General features: G+C 41.6%; 1 protein-coding gene across 1 annotated transcript in view; it reads right to left on the bottom strand.

Moving 5' to 3' along the window:
• Positions 1 to 11720: 11720 nt before the first annotated feature.
• Positions 11721 to 15940, bottom strand: part of zgc:91976 (SAM_SGMS1 and PAP2_like domain-containing protein) — a 28070-nt gene continuing 23850 nt past the window's right edge. Inside the window, exons 5-6 of the mRNA XM_012882721.3 lie at positions 15376 to 15542; positions 11721 to 14137 (exon numbers count right to left, since the gene is read on the bottom strand). Coding sequence (XP_012738175.2) covers positions 13961 to 14137; positions 15376 to 15542 — 344 coding nt within the window. The 3' untranslated portion in view covers positions 11721 to 13960. The remainder of the gene's footprint in view (positions 14138 to 15375; positions 15543 to 15940) is intronic.

Below are 15940 nucleotides of genomic sequence, written 5' to 3' on the forward strand. Positions count from 1 at the left end.
TCAATTATAACAGGATAAGAATATAATACAATAATGATAACAAAGTGGTTCAACGTACCTGTTATAGCTTTACATAAAGACATCATCTCTGGAGACAGTGGACGAATACGAGAGTAATGACGCAGGTTTCAAAATAACACCCCTCTACTCACACTGTCATTTCTGTACAAATGCAACACTGAGCATTGAGATGTTCGTTAGCGGGTTGTAGAGGTACTGGTGGTTTGCTTTTTGCACCTTTGAAAAGGAATGGAGCATTTTAACACCTTGAACTGAGTTGCCCCAATACTTACAGCACCGTGGTAAACCATAACCGGTGAATGTTTTCAATAGAGAAGCTCCGTCAACCTGAATGCTTTGCCTGCACACAGTAAACATAGCAGTTAGATAATGATCATGGAGCATATTCACAAATCTAAAGTTGTGGAGAGTATAAACAGAACAAAGGGTAGAGAGAGAGAGAGAGAGAGAGAGAGAGAGAGAGAGAGAGAGAGAGAGAGAAAGGAAACACTAAAATAACACATCCTGGATCTGAATGAAATAAATATTCTTATTAAATACTTTGTTCTTAACATAGTTGAATGTGCTGACAACAAAATCACACAAAAATTATCAATGGAAGTTAAATTTATTAGCCCATGGAGGTCTGGATTTGGAGTCATACTCAAAATTAAAGTAGAAAACACACTACAGGCGGATCCAACTTTGATGTAATGTCTTTAAAACAAATCAGAATGAGGTTCAGTAGCGTGTGTGGCCTCTATGTGCCTGTATGACCTCCCACCAATGCCTGGGCATGCTGCTGGTGATCTCTTGAGGGATTTCCTCCTAGGACTAATGCATCCGCCAACACTTGGACATTCTGTGGTGCAAAGTGGCGTTGGTGGATGGAACGAGACATGATGTCCCAGATGTGCTCAACTGGATTCAGGTCTGGGGAACGGGCAAAGCAAGGCAAGACAAATCTATTTGTATTGCGCGTTTCACAACAAAGACAAAGCAAAGTGCTTTACATGATTAAAATATAGCAAAATAAAAACTGAATATAAGTAATGAACTGGCGAGCGGGCCAGTCCATCACATCAATGCCTTCGTCTGGCAGGAACTGCTGACTCACTCCAGCCACATGAGGTCTAGCGTTGCCTTGCATTAGGAGGAACCCAGGGATAAGCACCAGCATGTGGTCTCACAATAGGTCTATGGATCTCATCTCTGTACCCAATGGCAGTCAGACCACCTCTGGTGAGCACATGGAGGGCTGTGCGGCCCCTAAAGAAATGCCACCCCACACCATTACTGACCCACTGCCAACCGGTCATGCTGTAGGATGTTGCCGGAAGCAGAACCTTCTCCACGGCGTCTCCAGACTCTGCCATGTCTGTCACATGTACTCAGTGTGAACCTGCTTTGATCTGTAAAGAGCACAGGGCGCCAGTGGCAAATTTGCCAATCTTGGTGTTCTCTGGCAAATCCCAAACATCCCACACAGTGTTTGGCTGTAAGCATAACCTCCACCTGTTGACGTTGGGCCCTCAAACCAACCTCATGGAGTCTGTTTCTGATCATTTGAGCAGACACAGGCACATTTGTGGTCTGCTGGAGGTCATTCTGCAGAGCTCTGGCAGTGCTCCTCCTTGCACAAAGGCAGAGGTAGCGGTGCTGCTGCAGGGTTGTTGCCCTCCTTTGGCCTCCTCCACCTCTCCTGATGTGCTGGCCTGTCTCCTGAGGAAAGATTACATTTGTGAAATTCCCTAAGTGCAAAACATTGCAGGGCAGACAGTTTGTTTAAACAAAGATTCATTTTTGTGTGTAAAAGTCCAACATCTGTGAAACTCTGCAGTATGTCAGAGGAAAGACTCTGTATGATTGGCTTACTTAGGAAGCTCAACGACTCTATAATATAATATAAACATAATCTGATACCTTAGATGAGCGATCCCATGACGATGTATGAGACCCTAACTTTAGACAATATGTTTGAGAAAATGTTAACAAAAACAGGCTAAAATGTATACATTAAACCCTAACTCTCCCTTCATTTGAATTTAAAATGGTACCTGGGACACTCACAAACGTGTTAACACTATTCCATGGAGGAAAAACATCAGCGATAACATTACAGAGGAAATATTTCCAGGCCAGAAACTAAAATAGACCAAAGATGGACATTAGATGGCCGGGTCAGGTCTTCTGAACTCTCAGCAGGCAGATCCTGCTCCGACCCTTCCTGTAAACTGTATCAGTGTTGTGGATCTAGCCCAGCTGGTTGTTTAGGTGAACACCAAGATCCTTTTAGACCTCACCATCTCCATCTCCAAGCCCAGGACAGGGACACACATGCAGAAAGACCTGGGGTTTTCTGCGTAGAGTTTGCATGTTCTCCCTGTGAATGTGTGGGTTCTCTCCAGCTTCCTCCCACAGTCCAAAAACATGACTGTTAGATTAATTGGTTACTTTAAATTGCCCCTAGGTGTATGAGTGTGTGCTTGGTTGTTTGTTTTTATGTTTCCCTGAGGATAGATTGGGGACCTGTCCTGGTGGCTGTGAAAATCCGCCACCACCTCTTTAGTTTTCCCCGCATTGATCTGGAGGTGGTTTTGCCGACATCAGTCCACAAAGTCCTGTGTCCACTTACGTATGACGTGGCTCACTATGGCAGTTATCTGAGAACTTTAATCGGTGGCAGCCTGGGGGAGTAAACGGAGAAGTCCTCTGTGTAGAGGGAGAACAGCAACGGTGCCAGCACAAATCCCTGTGGGACCCCATTACTGCAGACCAGCCTGTCAAACACACAAGCCTGTGTTCTCACAGGCTGCGGGGCAGCCAGGAAGGAAGTTCAGCATCCACTGGAAAAGATGGTGGTTCCACGCCTGACTGCCCTGGCCTGTCCCCTAAAACTGGATGTGTTAAAAGCACCAGAGAAAGAAAAGAAGAGGATCTTCACCGTGGTTCCAGCTGGGAGCAAGAGCTGGAAGATTGCACCATGGATCCCCATGTCAGGGTGGTAGGGGAACTGTGAGCGATCCAACACCGACGTCGAGCCTCTCCAAGGTCTACATCCGACACTGATCTTTAAAGATATAAAGATATATAGTTCTACATAGAGAGAGTGAAAATAAACTGAAAGATTCCCACCCTGTTTTCATGTCCTGGCAAGATTAAGCTGCTATATATTGCTGTTTATCTTTGAGTGGCTAACGGTACGACGTTGCCACATACAGTTAAAAATCTTTAATCTGAATAATTTCAACCTTATCCGCAAGCCAGAGCTGACATGGGTATTTGCTCCGAATACCCGAACCCAGCAGCCAGAGATCAATGTGTTTGTTCAAGTGGCGATGCATCAAAGTCATGCTTTAAGGTGGAGTGACAACAAGACTGAGATGTCTGCTTTGCCAGCACTGGTGTCAACAGATGGCACAGAAACTATTTCCATCAGTCATCAGACTGCCCCCTTGGTTTGTGTGCGCTGACATTTTGACACGTCACATCACACAACATGTCATCCTTTAAGGCAACTGCTGCCCGGCAGAAAGCTGTTCAGGATTACTGATGGCGGGGGGGGGAAGGGGAATCAGAGAGACTTCCCCAATGTAACAGCAGAGACCTCGGTTTCTAAGTGCGTAATCAGCCTTGAAGAGAGACCCCAAACAGTGAAAATCACCACCTTGTGATATTGGTTGTAGTGGTTGCCAGTCACTGAGTCACCTCTCTAGTGATAGCTACAGTGAAACCGCTGTGCAATTCCAAGCAGCCAGAGCCTCCAGGGGAGTGCCGGCACAACTGACAGAGCGTGGCGAGACGAGCGAGCTCTGGAGCGAGGATAAACTCAACGGTTGGCAGAGAGGGTGGGCGGCCTGTGATGCAGCCACCTCTTTAAGCCCCAATCTTTTTTGTGACCCCCAGAGATGCAGTGAAAGCCTTCGCGGCCAAGCAGTGCATCTTACAGTCGGCGATAATGATGCGTGTGATGAAAATAACTGCTATCATTACGGCTGTGATTGGCTTAAGCCTCTGTGCTCACATTCATTCACAATTTTGAGCACTTCGATTATAGCTCATCTCTTGGGGGGGGGGGGGGGGGGGGGGGAGCTGGAAATGAAAGTGCAGAAGGATAAAAGCCTGTGTGCTGTGCTTGGTGTCGGCACTGATATTCAGATGTGCTACACATACATAGGAGGGGTTAAGCAGTTTCATGTGAAGAGGACATTTTACAACTTTTACTATTGTGTTCATGGTAGTTATATTCATCCCAAAAACAGAAACTGAGAAATATGCAAAAAAAAATAAATAATAATAATTTTATAAATTTGTGTTTAGACTGCCAAACAGGAGAATTCATGCATAACAGAATGCCAAAATGTTCAGATTTGGTCATTTAAATCATTTGATTTCATAAAGCGCAGGTTTAATTGCTGATTAATTTAGTGACAAGGAGCAGAAATGTTGTCTGACAGCAGCAGCTTTAAAACCTAGCAAACCGGCACCCCATGGAGGGATTTAACAGCGCTCTGCCACTCTGTCACAGCCCAGTCTGCCTTTAATTCCCCACTGCGGCAAATGTAAAAAAAAAAAAAAAAAAAAAAAAAAAACAGTGACACAAAACAGTCAAATTCTGACAGCATGCAGATAAATTTCTGCTCTGGTGTTGAAAAGTGTTACTTTAATCTCCACAGGAAGCTGTAAGCGCATTCCTCTCAACTTCTGTGTCGCCTGAATAGCCTTCATTACATTGCCGAGCGATGCAGTGCTTGAACAAGTCTCAGTTTTCTCCAAAATAATCAGTCCATGTGTTACTTGTGAGGGTTCAACAACACTACAATAATGCAGCTATCAAAACAAAACCCAGAGGACACCGTCTGTCACGTCACTCAAACTATCTCTGTCCACAGACATAATGCTTTTTTCTCAACAGTCTCTTCAATATAAAGCTATTCATGTGGTTGATAACACAGGAAGTTAAAATAGTGGTTATAATAGGTATGCAGCCACATTTAGCTCAGACAAATGAAGAATTTCCGCTGTGGCTAATTTTCATAGCTAAACGTAGGTGAGGTTTGGAGAGAGCAGTCACTGATTCCATGTCATCTGCAGAAATTTCTCCCAGAAAGATAAAAAAGTTAGCGCTGTTAAAGTGAGCATTTTTTCTAACCTGGTAAACATCACGCTCAAAAACAACAGCAGCTGTCCCCTCAGTGGTTTGGCCATGGGCTCCCTCCTCCAGCTGTCTATCCAGCTTTTGCATAAAATGTTTTCTTTTTTCTTTAGGTCTGGTTTGTTCCCTATGTTAAATCCTCGCTCTAATTATTATATATTCTGCCGTCAAAAAGCATAGATATTATATAAGCAGAGGCCTCATTACATGCTGAAACACATTCTGCGTCGTCACCATATTGGATGGGTCTCTCCTACTCGAGGCTGGCATAGGAGTCGATGGGAGTAAACACAGAGGGAGCATCTTTGGCCATAGTTTCTGTAGCTTATGGTTGCAATAACCGGCGATAACAACTGAAAGTAGATTGCGCGGTGCATGTATTTATTTATATATTTAATAATATGCCATACCACATGTCTGTCTTTATTAAATAGCATAAAACAAAGTATTTCAATATTAAATCACGTATTTATACATTAATATGCCATTTTTGTCTCTTAAAGAGCATACATTTATGAAATATGTTACTTATAATAGCTATTTCAGCATTAAAACAAGTTTTTTAATGTGTAACAGCGTTCTTTATCATAACCACACCTCTGCTTTTTGCAACAAACCAAACTGTGTGGGCAAACAGCTTCCTCGGTGCAAATAAATGCACCTGGGGTGCATGAGAGACCCATCCAAGATGGCGTCCATGCTGAAATATCGGCTCCAAATAGGCAGCTCCAGCCCATGGGGCATCTACCTATATAATGTCTATGTCAAAAAAAAATTCCTGGCAGAGAAACTGTTGTGACTTTTCAACTAGCTCCACGGAGCTGTTACATGATTCTTTCATATACAATCTTTCAGGCAATGGTGTTCAGTCCATCTTTTTTCTGTTTCAATAACAGGTGGCCTCACATATATTGGATATAATAATGTCATTGTTTGGGAACACTAGGTTGCCACCACCATCACAATTGCCGGGATAAAAGGTGTGGACACAACACACATCACATCTGTTCTCTCATGAAATGTGTCTGACTTGAGCTTTTATAGCATTTCCACTCCATTTTAGTCTTAATCTTTCTGTAGGTCTAATTTTAATGTTTCGATGCTGCGGGACGCCAGACCGATGAGTGTGTATGTGTCGGTGTTACCTTTTGGCTCCTATGTGACTTCAAGCTGGTCTCTATTTGGCTACTTATATATTCTCCTTGTGGCGCAGCTCTCTGCCCAATCATATATTTTTGTGTCATTCTTCATCTCAATCAAAGTCACAGCCGCGGCAACTGACACATACAGGCGCGAATGCCACTCAAACACACGGTTGCTAAAAGGAGGAGTCAGACAATGACTGCAAAGAGAGAATGGCCCGGCAAAAGCAAATATGGTATGAATAATTTCTTGAGGCTTTTGCTGGAGGAAAAAAAGCACATAAAGGAACTTGGACCGGACCGACCAGACTTAAAAATCCAGCAACAGGCAAGTGACTGTGGGTTTAAGCCCCCCTGTAGCCACTGTTTGAGAAGGAGTTTCCTCTGTCGCTACAGTCTGAGATTTTCAGATGCTATCCTATCATAAATACAGCATATGGTAGTTTCAACTTGTTTTGGTCAAACTCAGAAAAAGCATGCTTGCAAACCTTTTGAAAACCCATGAAAGGGCCTATTAGGATTACGTTTATGTTTCGTACTTCAAAGATTTTTATATTTTCTGTCTCTTAAATGTGAAGATGCATGCACTTTAACCGTACAACGCGATCGTGTGTGTTTGTCTTCAGCCATCCCTGACAAAAGCATTGCAGAGGAACACAATATTGTGCACACTGTGGCAGTTTTATTAGCCAAATCCCTCTTTCTCATACCACCCACTTTCTGAGCTATCCATTAATAGACAAAACTGTATTTGCACTCGGACAACATTATCTCCCCCCCGACTAAGTATGGTATTAGGGTGAAGGACCACAGCAGTGCTGAGAATAGAACCAAATTTCCCTCTGAACCCATGAATCAGACAGATGTTGCTTCTGGCACCACGTTGTATTGAAAGAGGGAAGGTTACTCCTAAGTAAAAGATAGTGAAATCGTGACGCCGTCATGTTAATGTAAAAAATAATGTCCACACACACTGGAGGACGTGAGTAGAGGTTTTCTTTAGTAACGTGACTGATGGAGCACCGAGAGTAGCCAGATTGGAGAACAGGCTGCTGCAGTCTGGATGCCAGAGCGTTGCATTCTTTGTCACGTTATCACACTGTTCATTTTTTTTTTTTAAAAGTGATTTACAGCGTAACATTTAAACAGCAAACCTCCCCAAGACAAAAGCCAATTTTAACTGCTCCCTACGCCGAGAGCATCTCTCTGGCCTTATTTAATGGAGTCAGCTAAAGCCTGAAGATGTTTACAGCACAAACTTCCTCCTCCCTCAATTCAGTTTGTATGGTAGTAGTGTGTGGGAGTTTGGCTGGACAGGCCGGCCCTGTCTCTCTGGGCTGCCAGCTAAATCTCCAGTGGGCCGCGGAGCCGGCTCAAAATAAATATGCTCCCCCTTTCAACCAAGGAACGATCAGGGCTCATTTTTTCTTCTGGCAGACATCTGCAGAATCCTCCACTTAAAACCTTCAAGCAAAAGTTTCCTCACCAACCGAGCTCGTGATCCAGTTAGTTTGATTTGGGTCCTCCAGAAATCACAGTGATCCCCTCAGCAGTCGGCAACAGGTCAGATTGTCACAATCTGACCTGTTGCTGGGTGACAAGACTGAAAACAGGACATCACCACATTAGCTGAGCGAAACAGAGTTAGCTTTCCACAAGATAGCAGGTTTTACCCGGTTAGACAGGGTTATGTGGATTCTTTGAATACGATTGAGTGGTTGAATCTTGTATTTATATTTCCATTTCTAAAGATAGATGTTAGAACATCTAGGGTGAAAACGCACAGATTTCTAAACGTTTTCGAGTTCTCGTTTTAGTTTTTCCGGTTGTTTGTTTTCAGCCTCAAATAATCACATTGCAAGGATGGAGGAAGCTCATCGCCATAAACATGTCAGATCAGGAAACAAGGCACCGCATAGAAACAAAGGGAAAACAACCTACTATTCCTGGAGGAGGTGTTCATCGTCTAGTCCAGCGGTGTCCAAATCTTATTGCACCTCCGACCAAAATTGCCCAAAATAATATTATTGTGATCTTTTCATGTTATCCTACTGAGTAATAAATTAAACAAGCAATTTTTCAGCGAAACAAAGCAGAAAAAAACAACTTGTAGACCACTTGTAGATCCGAAGTGAAATATTTGTTTTGGGGGAGGGAAAATCTTTTTAGTCTGCATATATTGAGCAACAAAAATAATAACTTGATAAACTTGCCTAAATGTATTTAGGCAAGTTTATCATACGGATTATCCCCAAGTCTATTTATGACTAAGAAGTTGCTGAGTGTTAGCAATAAATAAATTAATGAATAAAAGTGGTGTGTTGTATCTCACATTTTTGATATAAGATTTAAATTTGTCATTGTACCCTTTTTGAACTGAGGTCAGGGGGCCACACAAATTTTTTCCGACCGCAAATGGCCCCTGAGGGGGACTTTGGACACCCTAGCCTTCTCACTGAGGAGAGTGGTTATATTTTCACTGGTAGATCTTGGACTCAAGGCTTTTCCTTATTTAAATTTCCCACACTAGATTTTTTTTTTTTCTCTTCCAGAATCCATCTCATCTCGCGGGCAGGTATATTTATACTTCTTTTTTTTCCCAGCTTGTTTAAAAAAACTGCTTTTGCCAAAATTTTGTACTCCTTACTAGTTGGAAACATGTCAAGACTGGGTGTTTTTCTCAGTTTAATTAGTCTATGTGGTACAGAATCCCCCACCAAAGTAGTTTATTTTCCCTTTTGTGTCCCAGTTTAGAACTCGTTGGCAAACTAATATTTATCACACAAAAAACATACCATCCTTGTTTTTAAATTGTTTTATTTTAATCCTTAAATTATAGATTGATCAAAGGATACCGAATGTTGGTGATAAATCAAAAGACAAGGCGAATAAAATGTGGCACAGCTAACTATGAAGAATATACCGGACTTAAGGAAAATAACCACTTAGGTTATAGGCATTTTGCATTCAATGAAAAGTCCAAAATAGTCTGCTGTTCTTCATTTGTTTCCAGAGACTATTTTCAAGCTTAGGCAGGCAGCCACATTAGCAGGTGGCAGCCACTAAAGTAACGTCTAGATGGCACAGCTAAAGTAAATGCAGTCTACAAATGTGTGTTTTGGGTCAAAGTGGGGTCAGGGGTCTGTTCAAAAGTGAAGGAAAGATTGGATTATGGATGTTCATCAAACAAATTTTAACATCAAAGATAACCAGAGTGAATACAATGACCTAGTTTTCAAATGAATTCATTAATAAGCTATAGGTTTATAACTGGAGATCAGCTTCTTCCATTGCTGTGGCCTACTCTTCTTTGCAGAAGTGTTTTAATTTGTCCACACTAGGAGCTTAGTTTTTGTTAGCATGAAGAGCTTGTTTAATGTCATGCCACCGCCTTTGAATCAGATTTAAGTCTGGGCTTTGATTAGGCCCACTTAACTATTTAGAGTTGCTGTGATGCCTTGAATCTTTGGCCTTTCAGATCATTTTTTTCATTACTCACACAAAGTCTTTAAGGTCTTGAAGCGGCAAAGCAGCTGTAGACCATCACACTTGTGCCCTCATGGTTAACTGTGGGTATCATGTTGCTAGATGGGCTTTTCAGTTCTTTTGGCCCAGCGGTGGTTTTTGGCCTTGGATCTCTCCCATGGATTCCTTTTTCACCCAGCCTCTTTCTTATCGTTCAATCACAAATGCTGACTTTAACAGAGGCAAGTGAGGCCTGCAGTGGTTTAGATGTTTTGTCGGGGTCTCTACCGACCTCCTGGATGAGTTGTTGTTGTGCTCTTGGGGTAATTTTGGTAAATAATAGGTAAAAAAAAAAGCATCACCATTACCTCCCATACACATCAGACAGAAACTACATCCAAATATTCCTGCACATCTTTGGATCAGGAGACACACTGACAGCAAAAACTGTGTACACTATTTGATGTATTTAGCTAAATACACATCCATTAGCCTCTGGGAGTATTGCACTACAATCAACAGGTTAGAAAAAATAAAATAAACCAACTTGCACAGTTAGAAGTTAAAATGTAAAGCCTCTTCTGTGAACCAATTGGATTCTGCAAATGTGGCTTTTGACATGTGTCAGCTGGTGTGCCTTTAACTAAAGACTGCAGTTTATTGAGCGGGCGGTTTGTTTACAGCTGGAAGAACAAAAGGATGCTGCAAGAATACCTGCACAGTAAACATAGGAGAGGCATGTTTGGAAGGTCAACAAGAGGTCCAGAGAGCAAACCAGCCATGTCATGCAAATGTGCGCTGGTGAGGGCCAACTCTCTGAAGTGACTCAATGTCTCCATCTACTGGCCCTATTGTAGGTCTCCTATGATGTCATCTTCTCCAACATTACAGATTGCAACTTTTGTTTTATCATTGTATAGAGGCATATGCCATGTGTTACAATGATTTGATGACTCAGCTAATAATCATCTCTGTCATTGCAGCAAACATCCCAATAAAAGATGTCCTCTGCATTTAACCCATCCCCCTCTAGGGAGCAGTGGGCTGCTACACAGAGGCCCCCTCCCCCTGCGGACCATTCTGGGGGCCTTGCTCAGGGACACAGTGACAGTCTGTGGGACTTGAATATGGGAACTCGCGGGCTCTCCAGGACACCAGCAGATGTAGATCCCCCCCCCATCAGAGTATAACTATTCAGTTTAGCTTGAACAATTTGACTCTATTTCACTTGCGATCCCAAAAAGACTAATTTAACTCGTCATGAAATCTGACAACCTTCAACCCCAAGAATTAAAAAGATTCTAAATGCAACAACATATTGACTTGACGTTTGCTAAAAAAAAAGAAGAAAAAAACGATTTTAGGGATCACCTGCTCATAAAGTTTCTGGATGGGGCCTGGCGACGCAGCCCTTCAAAAAGCTTTAATAAAATTGTATGGAACGTGATGCGCACGTCTGCAGACAATATACTGAAATAATCTCCCACGTACTTTTTGGAGAAGCTTTCCAGGAAATTCTGGACTTATTTAATTATTTCCAAATAGAAACCATTCAGTGTGAAGGAAGTAGTTTCCCATTTTGAACGTTCAACAAAATACAATTTTAACCTATTCATTTATGTATATTTTTTACCATTATGCTATATTCTGCACACCAAAATGGAAATGTGCTGGGTCACCTTGAATGTTTCAGTATTTCTTATTTTCATATTTCTGAATGAAGTCATATTTAATGTCAATGACATAAAACTAGAAAAGTTGCACATTTATAAGCATGTACTACCCCCCTCCCCCCGAAACAATTATTTAATGTAACCTTTACTTTTTTTCAGTTTTATACTGTTTCAATTTATGTTGCACTACTACATTATTTTCTCAGATTGTTCAAAAAAATAAATGAAAAAAAATTAAATCTCATACAAAAATAGCCACACAAAAAATGTCCAAGAAACGTTGACCTTAAATTGATAATAAAACACTTTATAGTAAAATGTTTTATTCAAAAACATTCCAAGTACATCATTTAGCATATCTTACAAACATCTGGCTTACACACACAAAAATAAAATAAAAAAAATGACAGAAAGTGGGTGAGAAATGTTATAGGGAGAAATGCAAACAACTAACTTTGATTTCTTGGAGACAAAAACGTTGGAAAAAAAAATAATTAATTGGCAAATTAAACATAACCTTCATCTCAGTCCAAACATTCAGACTACATTAGAGAACCGATCGGATCGAATGGCATCTGAAATCAAAAAATATGGCCATAAGGTGGGGTTGGGGGTGGCTGCTGGTTCTCTTTTTAAAAGCTGAGAAAATCTTCTCAATAAAAATGAAATGCCTGTAACTTTACTGCAATGTGAAACTCCTGCTGGCTCTGCTTTAAAAAAAACAACAACAACAACCTTGATTCCTCCACCAAGAACCTATACAAATTATTATTCATATTACTCGTTTGACATTTGCCTCATCTAAAGATTAGTGCACATCTTCGTCATCAAAGCCACTTAATACAATTCAATATTAAAGTCCTGCAGAACAAGTTAAGTCTTCCCCTACACACAAAAGTGTATTACTCGTCATGGTTCAGTCTGTTACATAAAGAAAAATAAACATCGGGATGGATATGGACGCCTGGGCACATTCATGAAAGCAGAAAGAAAAAAGAAAAGAAAAAAAAACACACACATTGGACATTCTGACTAAATAAATCATCTGTTCTGTGTAGCAGCAATTTACGATTGTTCCCCACAAACAAGCTCCAGAAGATTGTTGATGCACTTGTCCTCAAGCTGCAGGAGAGCAGCTTACAAACCCAAAAAAATGACAGACATTAACTTCATAATTACCACGGATATATTGAAAAACTTCAAAGCTTCATTTTTCTGTGTCACTTTAAAAAAAAAAAAAAAAAGGTTGAGCTTTTGCGCGTCAACGACCTGATTTCGACTTTCAAAGCGAGCCTCCGTCTGGAGAACGAAGGAGGCGTTCAGCCGCACGGATGCACAGGACGCGTCCGGATCCAGAGGAACAACTCTTATCTCTGCACACCGCAGATATCTCTTATCGGCTGGCCAATTAGGAAGCGGGGGATTTTCAGATAACTTTGTCTTGAGAAAGTAAAATTAGCATCAGTTATCCGGCTTTGAACAAGACCCAAGCTGGTTACAGGCTGTAAAAACCAACAAACAAAAAGAAATGTTCTAAACCTAAAACACGATTAACAGTCATTTATTTTTTCCTATTGAAACGGATGTGGTAAAGCGCTAGCTTATAAACAGGAAATTGAACTCACTGCACTTACATTTGGGAAGACCAATCTTCTGGTAAGGCTAAGCGTAGTCTCTTTTTAATTTTTCTTTTTTTTTTATACATTCATTAGAACAGGACTGACGGTGTTGCAGTGTTGTGGCTGTTACCGCAACGGGAGGGGAGGAGGGGAGGGGGGGGGGCGTTGCAGGACAACAACGCGTGTTGTACTTAAACCGTTTGACAATCAGGCTAAGGAAGGCACTGGGTTAAATGTTACACCACATGAAGCTCTTACGCTCTCCGCGATCCATCTTGAAAAAGATAAAAATCTAAAAATCTTTAGCTGGAGATTGTGTTGCTTTCGAAAAATAAAGTTTCCATTATTTAGAAAAAATATCTTCTGCACCTTTGATTCCTTTTCAGCAAGGAGGGTTTACCAAAAGTAAGCTGATATTTATATATATATATATATATTTATATATGTGTGTGTGTATATAAAAAAGAAAAGAAAACAATGCTTATGGTATTTTGGTTCGCATATGAGCATCTGTATGACGCTGAGCGCACTAGAGAGCTAGAAGAAATGAAATTATTGACGCTTTTGTGCTGATAAAGTCTTTGAAAATCTTTGAAATGATAGATCTGCTACCCCAGCAGAAACGTTATTGACCCATCAAGTTGAAGAAAAAATAAATTAGTGTGCTTACAAAAAACTTGCAGAAATGCGAAAAGGACAACAGAAAGAAAAAGAAACCAAAAAAAAACAAAAAAAAAAAACGTGTAGACGGTCACAGTGCTACCCATTTAGACCGGGAGACTCCTGCCAGTAAGGGCGAAACGGACAGCGCTACAGCGAACAGGGCCGTCTTCCAATGATTAAAAAAAAAAAATTAGCACTTGTTTAAGTCACAGTCCTGGCCTGCTTCAGCGGCAGCGACGGGTGTCACTGGCTGTCCAGTCGGCTGTATTTCACGCCGCGCATCCAGGACAACGCCCGCACCGAAACGGGCAGCTGGTAGTTGCGGGGAACTGTGCCGTTCACGTTCTCTTCGAAATACCGGAAGAGTCTGTACCACCAGACCCGTGACAACAGGTTGCTCTGGGACGTCTCCTTCAGCGACTGAAACACACACACACACACACACACACACACACACACAGGAAGACTGTCAATGGAGTCATGCAATATCAACTGTTTATCTGTTTGAGACTAATTATCTGTTAGTTTACCGTTTATCTCTTGTGCCGCTGTTTATCGTGACCCATTAGGGGTCTGGCTGAGAACAGCCCTCTGGGAGATGCGTCATTTGCTAATGTTCATCTCCCAGAGGGCGAGCAGGATAAAAACGACACAAAGGTTGGACTCTTATTTTCAAAAAGGGGAGTTCTGTTGCACTAGATCAGGGGTTCTGAAACTTATCGGCCCGCAACCCCCAAAATAACAGTCCCAGAGACCGGCGACCCCCCTTTTAGCAGGTTCAGGGTAGGGGTGGTTTGTTTTTTATCCTTTTTTGAAATCTCGAGAATAAAGTCATAAAATTGCGACAATAAAGTAGTAATTTTATGAAAACTTCAAACACCGCTGTCGTCTTCCTGTGTTAAAACGAGGACTGTTGAGCATCTTGTGAAGCTATACTTTGGTATCGGCTGCACAGATAGGGAAATGCTCTTTTTAGCAAATCAGTATCAAATTATTGATAGCATCGGGACTTTGAAATGATTTGGCAAAAGACTGTGAGACTTTAGTCTCATAATTTCCAAAGCAAAACAAAAATGTGTTAAAGCCATTGTTGATTAAAGAAAATGCAATAAATGGCCGCAAAGGAATACATTTCCACAAAAGAAACAAAAATGGTGATACAAAAAAAACGATTTTCCACGATTAAAGGCATACATTTGCTACATTAAAACAAGTAGCTCTCTGACGTTAAGCCAAAAATTTGGATCATCTAGTGACCACCCGGGGGGTCAGGACCCCCACTTTGGGAAGCCCTGCACTACATTGTGTTTGGCGTATAAGAGTTTAAGCAGGAGCTAAATTTGAAATGCATGTACCCACTATCTCCCATTTTTTAAACAAAATGTTGAAATCTATGTATCCTTTCCATTCCACTTTACACCTTTGTGTCGTTCTACCACATAAAAGCTAAACAAATAAATACATTCAAGTTTGTGGTCGTCAGAATTGCATTGATCGTTTCATTCTAAGCTGCTACATCGGAAACGGACGGCGGCTTTGTGAAAATCGGCGGCGGTAAAATTTTAAACCGCGGGCAAAGTGTCCAGCTTGGTTTATCGCGGCCTGCTGAAGGATCATCGGGCACGTTAAAACTCATCGGGAGGGCGGCGTGCGCTCACCTGCTGGTTGGCCATAGTGTGGTACCACCAGAAGAGGCGTGTAGTGATGAAGTACGCCACCACCACGTCCACGGTGTAGTGGTCGTGGGCCAGCAGGATGCAGAAGATGCCGGTGGCGCTCAGCGTCAGGCAGAACCAGTGGTACCACCAGAAGCGCCGCGGGGAATCTGGAAGAGACACGGATTAAACTTCAGTGTCTTTACGCCACACAAGAACAACTAGTTATTCAGCAGTGGAATAATAACTATTATTATTACTTAATTAATCAATATTTAATCTGCCATTTGATGTTTGCCCATCATGATACCTGGCTGCACACGGTAGTTTGTATATGGTGCCAAAAAGTTCAACTGGTATAATGTGATGCCTGGATGGCGATATTACTCCAAGTCCATTTGCTTTTTAGCCACTAGATGTCAGATCTGCATCATTTACATATACAGACACACACTTGGTAGAAAAGCATTGTGTTTTGGTTTTAGTAAACTGGATTAAAAAAAAAAACAAACCACAGCATTCAACACCAAAACTGAAGGTGGACCATAACTATGTAGAAAATATCAAG

This window comes from Fundulus heteroclitus, chromosome 22 (assembly GCF_011125445.2).
Source record: "Fundulus heteroclitus isolate FHET01 chromosome 22, MU-UCD_Fhet_4.1, whole genome shotgun sequence".
Classification (NCBI taxonomy): Eukaryota; Metazoa; Chordata; class Actinopteri; order Cyprinodontiformes; family Fundulidae; genus Fundulus; species Fundulus heteroclitus.